Source organism: Bubalus bubalis, chromosome 9 (assembly GCF_019923935.1).
Source record: "Bubalus bubalis isolate 160015118507 breed Murrah chromosome 9, NDDB_SH_1, whole genome shotgun sequence".
Classification (NCBI taxonomy): Eukaryota; Metazoa; Chordata; class Mammalia; order Artiodactyla; family Bovidae; genus Bubalus; species Bubalus bubalis.
Genome location: NC_059165.1, coordinates 39,149,410 through 39,164,701, shown reverse-complemented (window position 1 = coordinate 39,164,701; position 15,292 = coordinate 39,149,410). Strand labels below are relative to the sequence as shown.

General features: G+C 43.2%; 1 protein-coding gene across 12 annotated transcripts in view; it reads right to left on the bottom strand.

Moving 5' to 3' along the window:
- Positions 1-15,292, bottom strand: part of PWWP2A (PWWP domain containing 2A) — a 76,757-nt gene that overhangs the window by 28,135 nt on the left and 33,330 nt on the right. For 2 of the 12 annotated variants that reach the window (XM_044947373.2, XM_044947374.1), the window contains exon 1: positions 5,461-6,192. The exons of 2 other annotated variants lie outside the window; for them this stretch is intronic. In XM_044947373.2, coding sequence (XP_044803308.1) covers positions 5,461-6,044 — 584 coding nt within the window. In that variant the 5' untranslated portion in view covers positions 6,045-6,192. 8 more of the 12 variants (XM_025292303.3, XM_025292304.3, XM_044947378.2 and 5 more) reach the window with 8 other exon arrangements.

The window sequence follows — 15,292 nt, the reverse complement described above, 5'->3', positions numbered from 1 at the left end:
CTCTATGCTATTTTACTGTCGAAATTCTTTATCAACACATTTGGATATAAGCAGAATAATCAAAAATATTTTTAAGTGTTTTAAATATGCACAACTCAACACAATCATTCAAGCATACTACTTCAGGGCCTAAATTCTCAGCCTGGACACTTAGTATAAGCTACTCATACCACTACTCACTGCTTCACCAGAATGGCTGTATATTTTTCCCACCAAAAGTAGGGCTATTGCACCATACGTTTCATGATGTCTGTAAAGAAAAAAAATTATTGTCTTGGTTTATATTTCCTTAAAAAAACAAGTACATCTATAAATTGTCTTAAGAATTTAGTGAAATCTGAAGTTGTCTAAAGAAATCACCTCAGTTCTTATTAATGCAACCTGCATATACAAACAAAAGTATTTGTAAAAGATCATTTCCAAAATACAACTAGCTACAATCTTTAATAAGTACGTACCACAAAATTAAAAATGCACAAGGACTTTTAAGCGTAAGCATTTACTTCATGATCCCTTAATTCATATCAGTTCCCAAAAGACGGGATCAGAAAGATTTTTTAGGACTTCAACGTGGCTTTATAACTTTAAAGATGTGAAGAATAGTAACAGTTTAAAGATCCCTCTTATAGAAAGAAACCACAGGTTTCATACATATGTCCCTTCAAAAGACTCAGTGGTAAAGAATCTGCCTGCCAAGCAAGAGACCTGAGTTTGATCCCTGGATCAGGAAGATCTCCTAGAGAAGGAAACAGCAACCCACTCCAGTATTCTTGCCTGGAGAATCCAATGGACAGAGAAGCCTGGTGGGGCAAAGAGTCAGTCACAACTTACAGAAAGACTTATTTTGTTTCAAGCATAGATTGAGAGGCCTGAGAAACTACATGTTCAGAAGCTCTGGCTGAAGGTTTTTGCCCTCAGCAAGTTATCTTGCCTGGTTAAACTTTTCTATGTTTGGAATTACTAAAGTTAGAGGTGTGTTTAAGGGAGAGGCCTAGACGTCTGCAGGCAGGCAAAAGATATCATATCATTTCTACTGACCCAAAACAAGGCCCTTGGGGGCCTGTAGGGGGCTACAGTTGTCCCATCTGTTTACTCCTGAGGGAAAAGAACTATTTTTAAAATGTTATGGAAATGCATCCAAGGGGATGCAATTGGAAGAAAGTCACAATGTGGAAAATTCTACCAAAAAGGCTATGGATTAACAAATAAACTGCAAGGGAATAAAAGTAATGGTAGAAGAACTACAGATGAAAACCTTAAGGAACTTAACCAATTGCAATGTAATAAACTTTACTTGAATTCTGATTTGAACAAAACTTAGATGTTAATTTTGAGACACTGACTGCATATTATGATGTGAAGGAATTGCTACTATATTAGATACAACAGTAGTACAGTTAAAATTTTAAAGTCCTTATCTTTTTAGAGATCTGTACCAAAATATTTATGGTAAAATGATGTTTACGATTTGCTTCAAAATAACCCAGTGGAGGTGTGCATATGATAAAACAAATCTGGCTAACAGCTGACATATGTCAGAGCAAGGAACATCCACTTACCATAATACCATGGATGTTCATTTACCATAAGAAAATTAAATATTGTACAACCAATGATTATTTTGTCTAAAATAAGCATTAAGACAGTTTAGCAACCTGAAGGAATGTTTTCTATATAATACTATATAATGCTAGATGAAGAAACAAACGTACCAAAGTCAAAATTTCAAAAGCATAAGGTTAAGGAAGAAAACACAATAGGAACACCAAACTACATTTGGGAGTTACTTGATTACTTTATCTGCTAGTCATTAGACTACTGTCATTAGACTTTGCTAAAGTAGACAGGGTTAATTTAAACTACCTAAGAGGGCTGAGGATAAAATAGTGGATATGCCTAGAATAAACTAAATAATGCAAGCCTCAACGTAAAGCCATTCAGTTTCAAATAAATACTCAACTACACAATATCTGTTCTAACTAGATATTCAAATATCCTCATTTTTAGGGTGACCATGTTTTTTACTTGCCAAAGCAAGTTACTTTGAATAAAGAAAGGAGATCAACAATCAAACCAGGTACAGGAAACCAGGTACCTGTATAGGATGGTACAGGAAAACCAGACCACTTGGTCACCCTATTTAGGTCTATAAATTGAGGTGTAAAGTTTGTTTGCTTATTTGTGTCTCAAGTGAATTGCCTTAAGTCAAAATGAATTAGCCTCATAAAGACTAGAGACTGAATCCCAGACAGGCAAAGAGATTTGCCCAAAGTCAAGGTATTAACTGGAGAGGAAGATGCTAGAAGTCAGCACCCATGTACCCTGAAACTCTGTCCAGATCAATGTACCATTCAGCACCACTTTCTTTTCTTTAGGGTTTTTTTTTTTAATTACATGTGTTCTGCTCCTTTTCCACAAAAAGATTCTCTTCAAAAATGTCTTCTTCAATCAAATAATTCTAAAAATAAAGCAAAAAATAATTCAATGACAGGAAGGTAAAGAATGTCAAACAAATGCTTACAAAAAGCAAACTCTTGATCAAGCCACATATATATATATAAAATCCTGTACTCTAGGATCAGACACTCTTGCTACATGAACAACTCTTCTAACTTTGAAAGACATTTCTGTGCCACACGTCAGAATAAAAAAATTAATAAAAGCATTAACTGGCCCATTGGAAGACTGAAGAAAAGTACACATACTATGATGCACCTAGTAGCCTCCCAAATGTTAATTATTTTCTGATATCTCACTGAAGAGGCAAGAACCAAGGCCTCAGAGCTTACTCCGTTCCCAGTATACAGCTATGAAAACGGGGAGTCTCCAGAGCAGGTATGGCTATGAGCTGACTAAAAATATCTGCCTGGCTCCAACATACACAACCTCTGTATTATCCCATATAGCTATTAACAGAAGGATAAGCATATATTTCAGAAGCATGCACTTCTTTACTTACTACTTAACAGGAAATTTGCCAGCCCAACTGCCTTTCTAATATGAAATTAGAAAATGCACAGGCTTTAGAATCAGATCAACTACATCTGAATCTTTGCAATCTACAAGCTAAATAACTGGCCAAATTGATGGAATTTCCTCCCATATAAATGAAAAATACCCCCAGAATTAAAGAATGAGGTCCAAAGCCTGTTTCTTAACAGGTACTCAAAAAAAAAACAACAAAAAAAACAGGGAAGCTCTTGTCTTAATTTTTATATTGGAGTACAGTTGATTTGCAGTGTTGTGTTCATTTCAGGTGTACAGCAAAGTGATTTAGTTATACACAGTCTATTTTTTTTCATATTCTTTTCCCATATAGAGGAAGCTGTTGTTATTTCTACCTAAAGGTTTCACTCAATGGCCAATTCAAATAGGAAACAACTTATTTTTATTTATCTCTTGGTCATGCAGCCTTGTGGGATCCTAGTTCCCAGACCAAGGATGGAACCCGGGTCCAGAGAGTGAGAGTGCAGAATCCTACCCACTGAACAGAGAGGGAATTCCTGATACAAACTATTTTTAAAGCAACTGATGACTGTACTCACAGTCTTGGTAAAATCTGTAAAGATTTCTCTCCTGGATCATCAGTTTAACCCCAAAACTGTGCATGAAAGTATGCAAAGCAAGCACAGATTACAAAATAATATTGGCAGATCTATTTTTCCAAATTTTATTATGAAAGGATATTCAACTAATCAATCACTGACCCAATACTTCCTCAAAGAGCTAAATTTTAAAAACTGTTTTATTTCCTCACCACTTCCATAATGTGTATGCTTCCCATGTACGTTTCTAGGAGGGTCAGATTGTGTCTCATACATATAGTATTCAGAATAGCTAGGAGGGTGCCTTACATAAATGTGCTCAACAAATATTTGTGGAATGAAAAGTTAATATGGTTCCCTTTAATGACAGGATCTTTTCATTTCAAAACATTAAAATGTAAAAGGTTCATAACAAGAGCTACAAAAGCTGCTACAAAAGTACATTAGAAGTACTGTAGGTAAAACAGAACTGCAATTTCCTATGAAAGAAAATTTTTAAAAACAAACAAAACACCTGGACAATGAGCACCTCAAAACAGGAAAGCACTATGGATTCCATTTCCAGAAACAACTTACCTTTTTGCACCTTCCTTTTGCAGATTTGAAATCCAGATTCTCACACAATCACTGCCCTTCACTTCTGTTTGATTCAATAGCATACACACTACTGACCATACATTCTCTCTCTTGCTAATAAATACATCAGTAGAAAGCACACTGGTCTTATTCTGCTTTCTGTTTTACGAAAACAAAAGTGCAAAAGTCCTAACCCAAAATTCTTTATAAAAAAACTAAAAAAAAATTTTGAAAAGTGTTTGCGGTAATGGTAAAGACTCCCATCTTTTCCCATACTTCTATTACGCACTTCTTCCCCAAACGAGGAAAGATTCTTGTGTCTTGATGGGAGGGCAAGCAGTTAAAAGCAAAACACACTAAAATAAGCCATTTCTAAACAGGTGAGATACCATCAGAGTGTGTGCTGTTGCAGGAAACAGAATGGAGAGCCGTGAATGGGAGTCTCTGCACTTCATATCTGCAAAAGAAGAGAATAAAAAGGTTAACTTAATTCTAGACTCGGAACACAGTATCTTCACCTGTATAAACCAAAGCCCCAAAACAACCTAATGTAAGAAATGAAAATGTGCTAAAGAGGTTTATGGGTGAACTCAACCATTCAAACTGTATCCAGTTTTAGAAGTTAGTATTTGAACACCTTTATACCACATCATCTTGATATTAAAAGTTAAATAACGAAAATCCCATCTCTTCTTTAAACTTCTCTTAAAATTTATCGTAATTACCTAAATATGCTTCCGTATTAAACAGTTATATAGGGGGAATTCGTTCTAACATTGAGAATAACAATCAAAAGGCTCATTTTGAATAAATGCTCTTCCCTTTATAAGGAGTGACAGTTAACCTTTCCGGAACCCCAATGCACACACCCCTTTCTCCAACCTCATTAAAGATTAATTTCGGAACACAGCAATGTCCCCCACCCTGTATCCCGTACTCTGCGAAAATTCTTCTGCGTTTTGCATTAACCCACCCGACTCAGTGTGGGTGAGCCAGGGTCAGGTGTGAAAGGAGGCTGGGACTGGGGGGGGGGGGAGGGAAGGGGAGGGGAGGGCGGGGAGGGTGAGACCCAGGAGCCCCTCAAGCACTCGCGCCCCCCACCTGGAAGCACACCTGCCTCCAGGCGCCCACCTGGGGCAGGGATCGCCCTTTCGCGGCCCCGCGCCCCTGCCCCACTCGGAGCGCGCGCCACGCGCCGCGCGGTACCCGAGGGCGGCGCAGGCGGCGGGACGCCTGAGAGGCGGGAGCCGGGTGTAGATGGGCAGCCTGGACTCGCTCCCTCCCCGGGGACCGAGCGGGCCGGGGCGTCCCGGGGGGCTGCTGGGGGCGGGCGCGGTACCTTTTGGACAAATCCATGAGGACCCCGGAGAAGAGCTTCTCCCCGAGGCGGAACGACACGACGAGCGCGTCCTCAATGATGTGGTCCAGCGTGACCCGCACCTCCGAGCCGGGGATCAGTTGCGACACCGCGGAGTCCCCGCCCGCCGGCGGCACGAGAGCCGGGGCTGCTGGCTGGGGCAGCGGCGGTTCCTGGCGCTCCTCGGGAGCCCGGGGCTCCTCCGGCGGCGGTACAGGAGAAGGTGGCAAGCTGGGCCCTTCCGGAGGCGCGGCTGCCCCCGGTTCCACTACTCGAGCGGGCAGCTTCTCCTCAGGCTCCAGCTCCAGCCCTGCCGCCTCCGGGCTGCGGGCGAGCTCCCCCGGCGGCGGCGGCGGCGGCGGGAGCGGCGGTTCATCGGCCTGAGGAGAGGACTGCTGCCCGTCAGCCTCGCCGTCCGGCACAGATGCTTCAGTAGCCGTGACCGGGAGGGGGTCAGTGCCGGCCTCGCTGCCGGGGATGGGCTCCATCTCCGGCTCGGCCTCGCCGGCGCCCCCCTCCCCGGGGGACGCTGCAGTCGCTGCCGCCTCTGCAGCCACGGCCGCCATTTTCTTCCTGGCTTCTCCCTCCTCCGACTCGGGTTGTAGCGGCGGCGGCGGCAGCGCTGTTTGGTTCCCTAGGCCTTCCCCTCCCTCCAGCAAACAGTTTTGTCCCGCCCTTACCCCGATGCTCGTTATTGGCACCGCGCCATTGGTCCTGCCCTACACCCCTCCCACACTTGTGACATTTCATTGGTCAGCTGGGGATGTCTATCATTCAGTCGGTCCAGCCTTCTCATACAGAGTAGGAACTTCTCGTTGGCCAGACGAGTTGTCAAATGCCTAATCTTAGAGGAGAAGTGGGGGGGCGGGCTCAAAGGGGGCGGGGGAAGTCACAAAAGCTGAGCCTTGTACCTATCGCCTCTTTTTATTGGATGGAAGAGAAAGTAAAGTCTTATGGTTGGCCTACGCTCCTGCCCATTATCAACCAGGTTTTTCTCGGAGGTGGGATAAAGGAGGGAATCACGTGGCGTGCCTGTTCTTTCAAAGGCTACAGAGGGGAGGAGTAACGAGGTAATGAGGGAGGGGAACCGCTTCCCAAGAATCTCTGCGCAGAGGTCCTTAGAATAAATGTTATTTCTAGGAGCGGACCTGCTTGCGACCGAGTGTGGGCAAGAGAAGCTTCTTTGGGAAGGACAACTAAAGTTTGAAGATAATTCTACAAACACTTTTTGAGCTCCTCCTATGCTAGGCACTGTGCTAGTGCTAGGGATAGAAAGATGTGAAAGACATTCTCCATAACCTCATGGCAGCCGCTTCAGCTCCCACACAAGGAGTGTCTCATTGAGTACTCTCCACTTTCTAGGAACAATGCACCTACTTATTTCAAAGTAGGAAAATGCTAATGAAAACAAGAAGAACATCATACATACTGGATTAAGCTGATGAATGTTTCAGAGACTAGTTCTGCGGCATTGCTGGACTTCCACATGAATAGCAATTTTTCAACCCAAATTCACTGGAAAGTGGTCGCACCTGGTTTCTTGCTTCAGCCTTTATCGTTGCCTCATGTATGCTACAGGTGCAAAAAGCCTCTCTCTTCAGTGTCCTAATGCCCCTACTTGTCTATTCCCACTTTAAGTTTCTTGATTTGTTTGTTTGGAAGACTCTACTGAACCCATTTCTCTCAAAATGTACCTCAGAGTGAGCCTTTTCTCCAGAAGAGATCGTATGCACTGAGAATGCCTACAGGAGGCAAGCAAGAAAGGTTACCAAAATTAGGAGTGAAAAAGGGAATCATAAAGACTCATCACAGCCAATACTTACTAAGCATCCCCTATGTGCCAGGCACTGGTACAAGCACTTGGTATAACACCTCAGGTAATCCTTAAAATACTCCTATAAGGCAGTTACTGGTAATGTTATTTAGTTGCTAAGTTGTATCCAACTCTTTTTCCACCCCATAGACTGTTAAGTGCACCAGGTTCCTCTGTCCATAGGCTTTCCCAGGCAAGAATACTGGAATGGGTTGCCATTTCCTTCAGGGGAGCTTCCCAACCCAGGGATGGAACCATGGCTCCTGCCACATTTCCTGCATTGCAGGCAAATTCTTTACCACTGAACCACCAGGGAAGCCCAACTGTTATTACACCTGTTTTATGAATAAAGAAATTGAGGCACAAAAAGGGTGCCCAAGGTCATATAGTAAATTGCAAAGTCAGAATTCCAAGGTTTTGTGTGTGTGGTTTTTTTTTGGGGGGGGTGGGGGGAATGGGGGGTAGATACATTAGGAGTTTGGGATTAACAAATACACACTACTATATATAAAATAAACAACAAGGACCTACTGTATAGCACAGAAAACTATAGTTAATAGTTTATAATAACCTATGATGGAAAATAACCTGATAAATATATATATGAGTGAATCACTTTACTATACACCTAAAACTAATACATTATCGATTATCTATTTATATCAATAGATTATCAATCAACTATATTTCAATTAAATATAAATCAAATATATTTCAATTTTTTAAAAAATCTACAGTTTTACATTGAAAGGATTGAAAATGGGAAAGAAAAATCGCCATAGGCCCTATTTCAAGCCCTGGAGCTCTTGGGAAAGGCAAGTAGGAAATCCCAATCAGGGCAGGTTCAGCATCTCCAAAGTAACAGAAGGAAATAAAGGTACTGATCCATTCTGTACCAGAGATTTCCCCCATAAGCTCTCATTTAAAACCCTGTGAGTTAAACCTTCTCCCTGTTCTACAGGTGAGAAAACCGATCCTTAGCCAGGTTACAGGTCTTCTTAGCCATCACACAGATGGCTAGCAACAGATCCTAGAGAATGCAGGTCCTTCAAGAGCATGATTGTTTCACTCATGCATTGAACAAATAATCTGTCCCCTGCAGGCTAGATCTCTTGCAGGAAACAGCCATGGATCCCACCTTACAGAGTTTTTACCATGATTGCTTTTCTATATTTCAACATAATCAATTAAACATTACATATAGTTCTATGAAACTTGGAGACCCACACAGAGTTCCCACATTGCATAATATCCCACAGGGAGAAAAATACAGTTCAGGTCCTAGGATATGATTACCTCTTGCAGTAATTCACTGCAAGATGCTGCAGTAAATCCTTTAAATTAAGGATTTATAGCAGGTAGTGCAATACCAAGTAACCCTTCTAAATAAATCACCATTTTCAGCCTGCAGCTCAAGATTCTCTACCGGCTTCCTAGCCTCTTCTGCTTGTCCTTCAAGGCTCTCTCTGTTCCTACTTTATCTTTTGGGGTCTGCTCTCCCTTGCTCTTCAAGCTTTCTAATACTGGGGAGATCTTTCATCCATTTATTCAACAAATAAATATTCAAGGCCTACTATATGTCAGTTGGGGATTCCCAAGTGGCTCAGTGGTAAAGAATCCACCTACAATGTAGGAGACCCGGGTTGGTTCCCTGGGTCAGAAAGATCCCCAGGAGAAGGGAATGGCAACCCACTCCAGTATTCTTGCCTGGAAAAATCCCATGGACAAAGGAGCATACCAGGCTACAGTCTGTGGGGTCACAGAGAGTTGGACACAACTGAGCAACTGAGCACACACACACTATATGTCAGTTACCGGGCTAGCAGTCAGAAGGCAGGCAGAAAGAACATGTAAGCTTCCTGGGACTTATTTCTCTACTTAGGGAACTGGAAAATAAGCAATGAATAAATAACATGATTACAAATTGTGAGCAATGCCATACAAGAAATAAACAGGGTGAGGTGATAGGGAATAGCTAGGGGAGAGGCAGAGAGTGTCTCTTCAGATGAGGTGGTCAGAAAAGACCTCTCTGAGGACAAGACATTTTAACCAATGCAAAGGATTAAGAAGGAGCCAGGGACTTCCCTGGTGACCCAGTGGCTGGGACTCCAAACTCCTAATGTAGGCGGCCTGAGTTCAGTCCCTGGTCAGAAACTAGATCCCATATACCACAACTAAGACTCAACACAGCTAAGTAAATAAATACATTTAAAAAGAAGGAGGAGCCAGCTATTGACACTGCTGAAGGAACATTTGGGTCAAAAGGAACAGCAATTGCTCAAGTCCTGTGACAAAAGAGGGCTTGGTTTACTCCAGAGAAACCAGTGTGACTTCCCTGGTGGTTCAAATGGTAAAGAGTCCGCCTGCAATGCAGGAGACCACAGTCGAATCCCTGGGTCAGAAAGATCCCCTGGAAAAGGGAATGGCAATCCACTCCAGTATTCTTGCCTGGAGAATCCCATGGACAGAGGAGCCTGGCAGGCCACAGTCCATGAAGTCCCAAGAGTCAACCCTAATGATCAAGAAATCTCTCATTCAATGTGGTTGAAGAGGAACAAGAAGATAAACTAGGGAGATAAGGCTGGAAAGGAAAACAGAAGTCATATTTTATGTACTTCAAATACAAAACCAAGGATCTGCCCTCAGGGGTTTCCAGATCTACTGGGAATCCAGCTTTTACATGTGCTGCTATATCCTAGTCTCCACTGCCTTCAGCCTTCTCCTGGCATAGGGTCAGCAGAGAGGAGGTATTTGTAGGATGGATGAAGTGCAAGTTAAAGTCGCTCAGTCGTATCCGACTCTTTGTGACCCCATGGCTGTATAGTCCATGCAATTCTCCAGGCCAGAATACTGGAGTGAGTAGCCTTTCCCTTCTCTAGAAGATCTTCCCAAACCAGGGACTGAACCCAGGTCTCCCACATTGCAGGTGGATTCTTTGCCAGCTGAGCCACAAGGGAAGCCCAAGAATACTGGAGTGGGTAGCCTATCCGTTCTCCAGGAGATCTTCCCGACCCAGGAATCGAAACAGGGTATCCTGCATTGCAGGTGGATTCTTTACCAACTGAGCTATGAGGGAAGCCTGTACAGAATGGATAGCCACATGGCATTTGTTGCTGAATTGAGAGAGGTTTTGATGAATAGTTGAAAGGTTGGTCCATTTATGCTGCTAGAGCAAAATGCCACAGACAGGTGACTTATAAACAACAGAAAGTTGTTTCCTATAGGTCTGCAGCCTAGAAATACAAGACCAAGGTGCCAGGACAGTTCAGTGAGGGCCCTCTTTCAGCTTGCATAATTTTTGTTGTATGCTCACTGGCAGAAGGGGGCAAGAGTGCTTTTTTGGGCCTCTTTCATAAAGGCATTAGTCTCTTTTCGTAAGGGCCTTGTTTTAGTGACCTAGTGCTCAGTCACATCTGACTTTTTGCAACCCTCTGGATTTTAGCCCACCAGGCTCCTCTGTCCATGGAATGTTCCAAGCAAAAATACTGGAGTGGGTTGCCATTTCCTACTCCAGGGGATCTTCCCAACCCAGGGAATGAACCTATATCTCCTGCACTGGCAGGTAGATTCTTTACCACTGTGCCACCTGGGAAGTCCAGTCTAGTGACCTAATCATCTCCCTAAAGTCCCACCTCCTAATACCATTGCCTAGGTGGTTGAGATTTCAACATGTGAATTTTGGAGGGACACAAACATTCAGACCATAACAGATGAATAGTTGTTTGGTTGGACAAATTGTTGAAAGGATGGGTGGATTGAGAGATGAATGTCAGGGATAAGAAATCCAGCTGACTAACCAAGCGGATTCTCACTGTCTCAAACCGACTTTGATCTGAGTTCTCCAGAGTACTACAATTTGTGTATGTGTTCAGTCGCTCAGTTGTGTCCAACTCTTTGTGAACCCACAGACTGTGGTTTGCCAGGCTCTTCTGTTCATGGGATTCTCCAGGCCAAGAATACTGGAGTGGGTTGCCATACCCTCCTCCAGAGGATCTTCCCTACCCAGGGAAGATAAAGTAAAAACCCAAACACTGGGGTGGTGGTTCATGAAGACGGATAAATATGGCTAATTATGTTTTAGTAGTTTTTGTTTCCTGGGCCTGGTCTCTCGGGAAATCGAATTACAGACAGACAAAAACATGGGTCCTGGAGACTCAGGACAAAAGGAAGTAACTGTCAGCACATGGTCGTGAAGTCATTTTGGCTGAATAAATTGCTCCTCCTGTTCTAGGCCTATTTCTGTCCAAGTAACCAATATTTCTCTTCTAAAATCAGATGACCCACTCCCAGGCCAAGACTGGGATGATAACTACCGACAGACATGTCACTGGCTCTCCATGTGTCTCAGCGGTTCTCAATGTATTAAGGGATCTCTGAGAATCCACTAAAAAGTTGTTTTACATACTGTGTAATCACATTTATATAAAGTACAAAAACAAAACAAACTTACTACTACTACTACTAAGTCGCTTCAGTCGTGTCCGACTCTGTGCGACCCCATAGACGGCAGCCCACCAGGCTCCCCCATCCCTGGGGATTCTCCAGGCAAGAATACTGGAGTGGGTTGCCATTTCCTTCTCCAATGCACGAAAGTGAAAAGTGGAAGTGAAGTTGCTCAGTTGTGTGCGACTCTTAGCGACCCCATGGACTGCAGCCCACCAGGCTCCTCCGCCCATGGGATTTTCCAGGCAAGAGTACTGGAGTGGGGTGCCATTGCCTTCTCCGAAAACAAACTTATGCTGTTACAACTCCTCCTTTCTTAGCAGGAGAAAGGGGACGGTACATCTAGTGACTAAAAGGGAATATGAATGGAGTTTCCTGGGACTCTGATATTTTTCTGTTTTTCATCTACTCACTAGTTATAAGGAATGTTCAACTTATAAAAATTCATCAACCTGTGCACATATGTACTTTTTTGTGTATAGATTTGTATTAGTTTTCCTTTACTGCTAGTGTCTTAAACAACACATTTATTTTATCAGTGTCTTGGGTCAGAAATTCAGGCAAGGGTTAGCTGGGTCCTCTATTTAGGGTCTCTCTCAAGGCTATAACCAAGATGCCAGCAGGGGCTGCAGTGTCATCTGAAAATGTGACTAGGGAAGGGCCCACTTCTAACCTCACTCTCATGATCCCAGCAGGATTCAGTTCCTCAGTGGCTGCCGGCCAGAGGCTGCCCTCAACTCCTTGCCATGTGTGCCTGTCCAGAGAATAGTTTGTGACTGACAGCTTGCTTCATCAGAGCAAGCAAATGAGAAGAGCCAGGGAGAAATGGTGCAAGGAAGACAGAAGTCACAGTGTCTTATAACCTAATCTCAGAAGAGGCAACCTGTCACTTCTGTTGTGTTCTGTTCAAAAGCAAGTCACTAGAGCCAGCCCAAACACAAGAGGAGAAGATCACGCAGGGGTAGAAGTACCAAGAAGGCAAGGATTCCTGGGAGCTGTTGGACACCTCATTTCAAGGTTTTAAAAGATGAAAAGAAAAAATATTCTAGATGTTTCCCCAAACCTCCCCCAACCCCGACACACTCATCCACAGACTCTGCTGAAGCCTCTTATTCAATGCAGATGCTTTCCACAGCATATTACCTGCGCCTAGTAACAGATCCTCACCTCAGACTGGCAGGTGGAAGGGGCCATCATACTAAAAAAAAATAAATCCTGGGATTTCCAGTGGGTAAGACTCTGAGCTCCCAGTGCAGGGGGCCAGGGTTCAATCCCTAGTCAGAGAACTAGATCCTACTCAGCGAACTAGATCCTGCATGCCACAGCTAAAGATCCTGCATGCTACAAGGAAGATTGATCTTGCATGCTGCAACTGAGACCCAGCACAGCCATATAAATAAATGAATATTGAAAAAAAAAGTAAATCCCAATACTGAAGAAAAGAGAGCCATCATCTATCCAGCTATTTAGTGAGCACCTATTATGTGCCAGGCTGAGACAGCAGCCAGAAGAGCCTGGGGGAATTAAGCACATCACAGGTGGGCACCATCCTGAGTCATCTTCCTCCCTGGTCTCAGGTGTTCCTTCACATGGTCCCTGCCCCTCTCTGTATATGCTCAAGAGCTGCCATGTCAACATAGTTCCCTCAAAAGGGACCCTAAGGGTACTGCTTGGGAGGGAGTGGTTCTAGGCTGAATGTCTCAGTTTGTCTGGAACTGAAATATTTCCTGTGACACAGGATGTTCAGTGTTAAAAGTTGAACAGACCTGGAATTTCCCCGGTGGTCAAATGGTTAAGAACTAAAATCCTGCATGCTGCATGGCACGGTCAAAAACAAAACAAAACAAAAAAAAACCCAAATTAAAAAACAAAACAAAACACCACTCAGGCCTAGCTAGGCAAACCCTAATGGTTGGCCAGACTTCATGCTTTGTATCTTACAGAAATGAACATTGATCTTTGCAACGACCAAGCAAGAGGGGGAGCCTCGGACAGGTCAAAGAAAGCTTCCAAAGCTAGAGACTGGGCCTCACAGTCTCCAAAGAATGCACTCTCGGCAACTTTGATCTTTTGGCTGTTTCTTATGTTTCCTTAGCCATTCCCTGGGACAGGATCCTTGGGTAAATGGCAAATCAGTGTGCATTTTTTGGGTCTAACCTTCTAGTTTCAAGCCGACAGGTTAAATCTGACCTTTAAAGTAGAGAATCTAAAAAAACAAAAATAAAACCTGACTTTAGATTCTAAACACCTCTGATTGAACCCACCCCCTCATAATAATTCCAAGAACTTTTATTTACTTAACATTCCTCTAGGTTGGGTTCTCTCCTCATGTCAAATATGGTAGCTATTAGATTATTAGATCCTTGTAAAGTAAGGACTTAATTTTATAACTTCCTTAGCACAGTGCTAGGCCAAGTAATAATGTCTAATATTTATCAAGTACTTACTTTACATCAAGCCTTAAATCAATTAAGCCCTATGAGGTATAATCACATAATTATCACCATTACAGAGTAGGAAACTGAGGAATAGAGAGGTTAAGTAAGTTGTCCAAGGTCACACAGCTAGTAAATATAGGCACCAAAGAGTAACATCTATTTGCTTGTTGATTACAAAGAGCTCCCTGTGCTTTTTCTGAAAAAAACTATCATTTGCTCTGACAGATTTAAGTGAATCTTTCTGAAAAACGGGTGGAAACCTCAGCTAAAGAGATTCATATGATATGACATCCATTCTTGAAAAAACACAAACTCATTTTGATAGAATTACTTCTGTGTCATCACAGTTTCTCTCTGTCTTGCTTTCCTTGTCTCTGCCTCTAATGATAATGATCACCTCTACCTCAAAAAAACAATCATCTCTACATTTGTAGGTGGTGGGCTTCCCAGGTGGCTCAGTGGTAAAGAATCCACTTGCTGATGCAGGAGATGCCAGTTCGATCCCTGGGTCAGGAAAATCCCCTGGAGAAGGAAATGGCAACCCACTCTGAGACAGAGACAGAGGAGCCTGGTGGGTTACAGTCCATGGAGTCACAAAGAGAGATGACTTAGCAACTAAACAGCAACAACAGAGCTGTTACATTTGCAAATACAAACATAATAGAATATTCAGTTCTATGTTGCTTTGGTTCATTTTTATATCAAGTTCCTACTTTCTGTTTTATTTGTATTTGTTTTTAAAATAGCAGAGATTCTTCTTAGGAAGGAATGTGCATACAGCTATACATAGAAAAAAGCCCTTGTGACATCAGTCTTGTGCATCATTTGACCTCTCCCACAGAACGCAGTGCTTCGGCTCAGTGGTAAAGAATCAGCCTGCCAACACAAGAGATGCAGGAGACATGGATTGGATCCCTGGGTCGGGAAGATCCCCTGGAGGAGGGAACGATAATCCCATGCAGTACTCTTGCCTGGAGAATCCTATGGACAGAGGAGCCGGAGGGCAGGGGTCGGGGGGGTTGGGGGGTCCACTCCATGGGGTCTCAAAGAGTCTGAACACAATGGAGCATGCACAGAGCATAGTGCCTGGCATACAGCAGACCCTCAAAAACATTTGTAG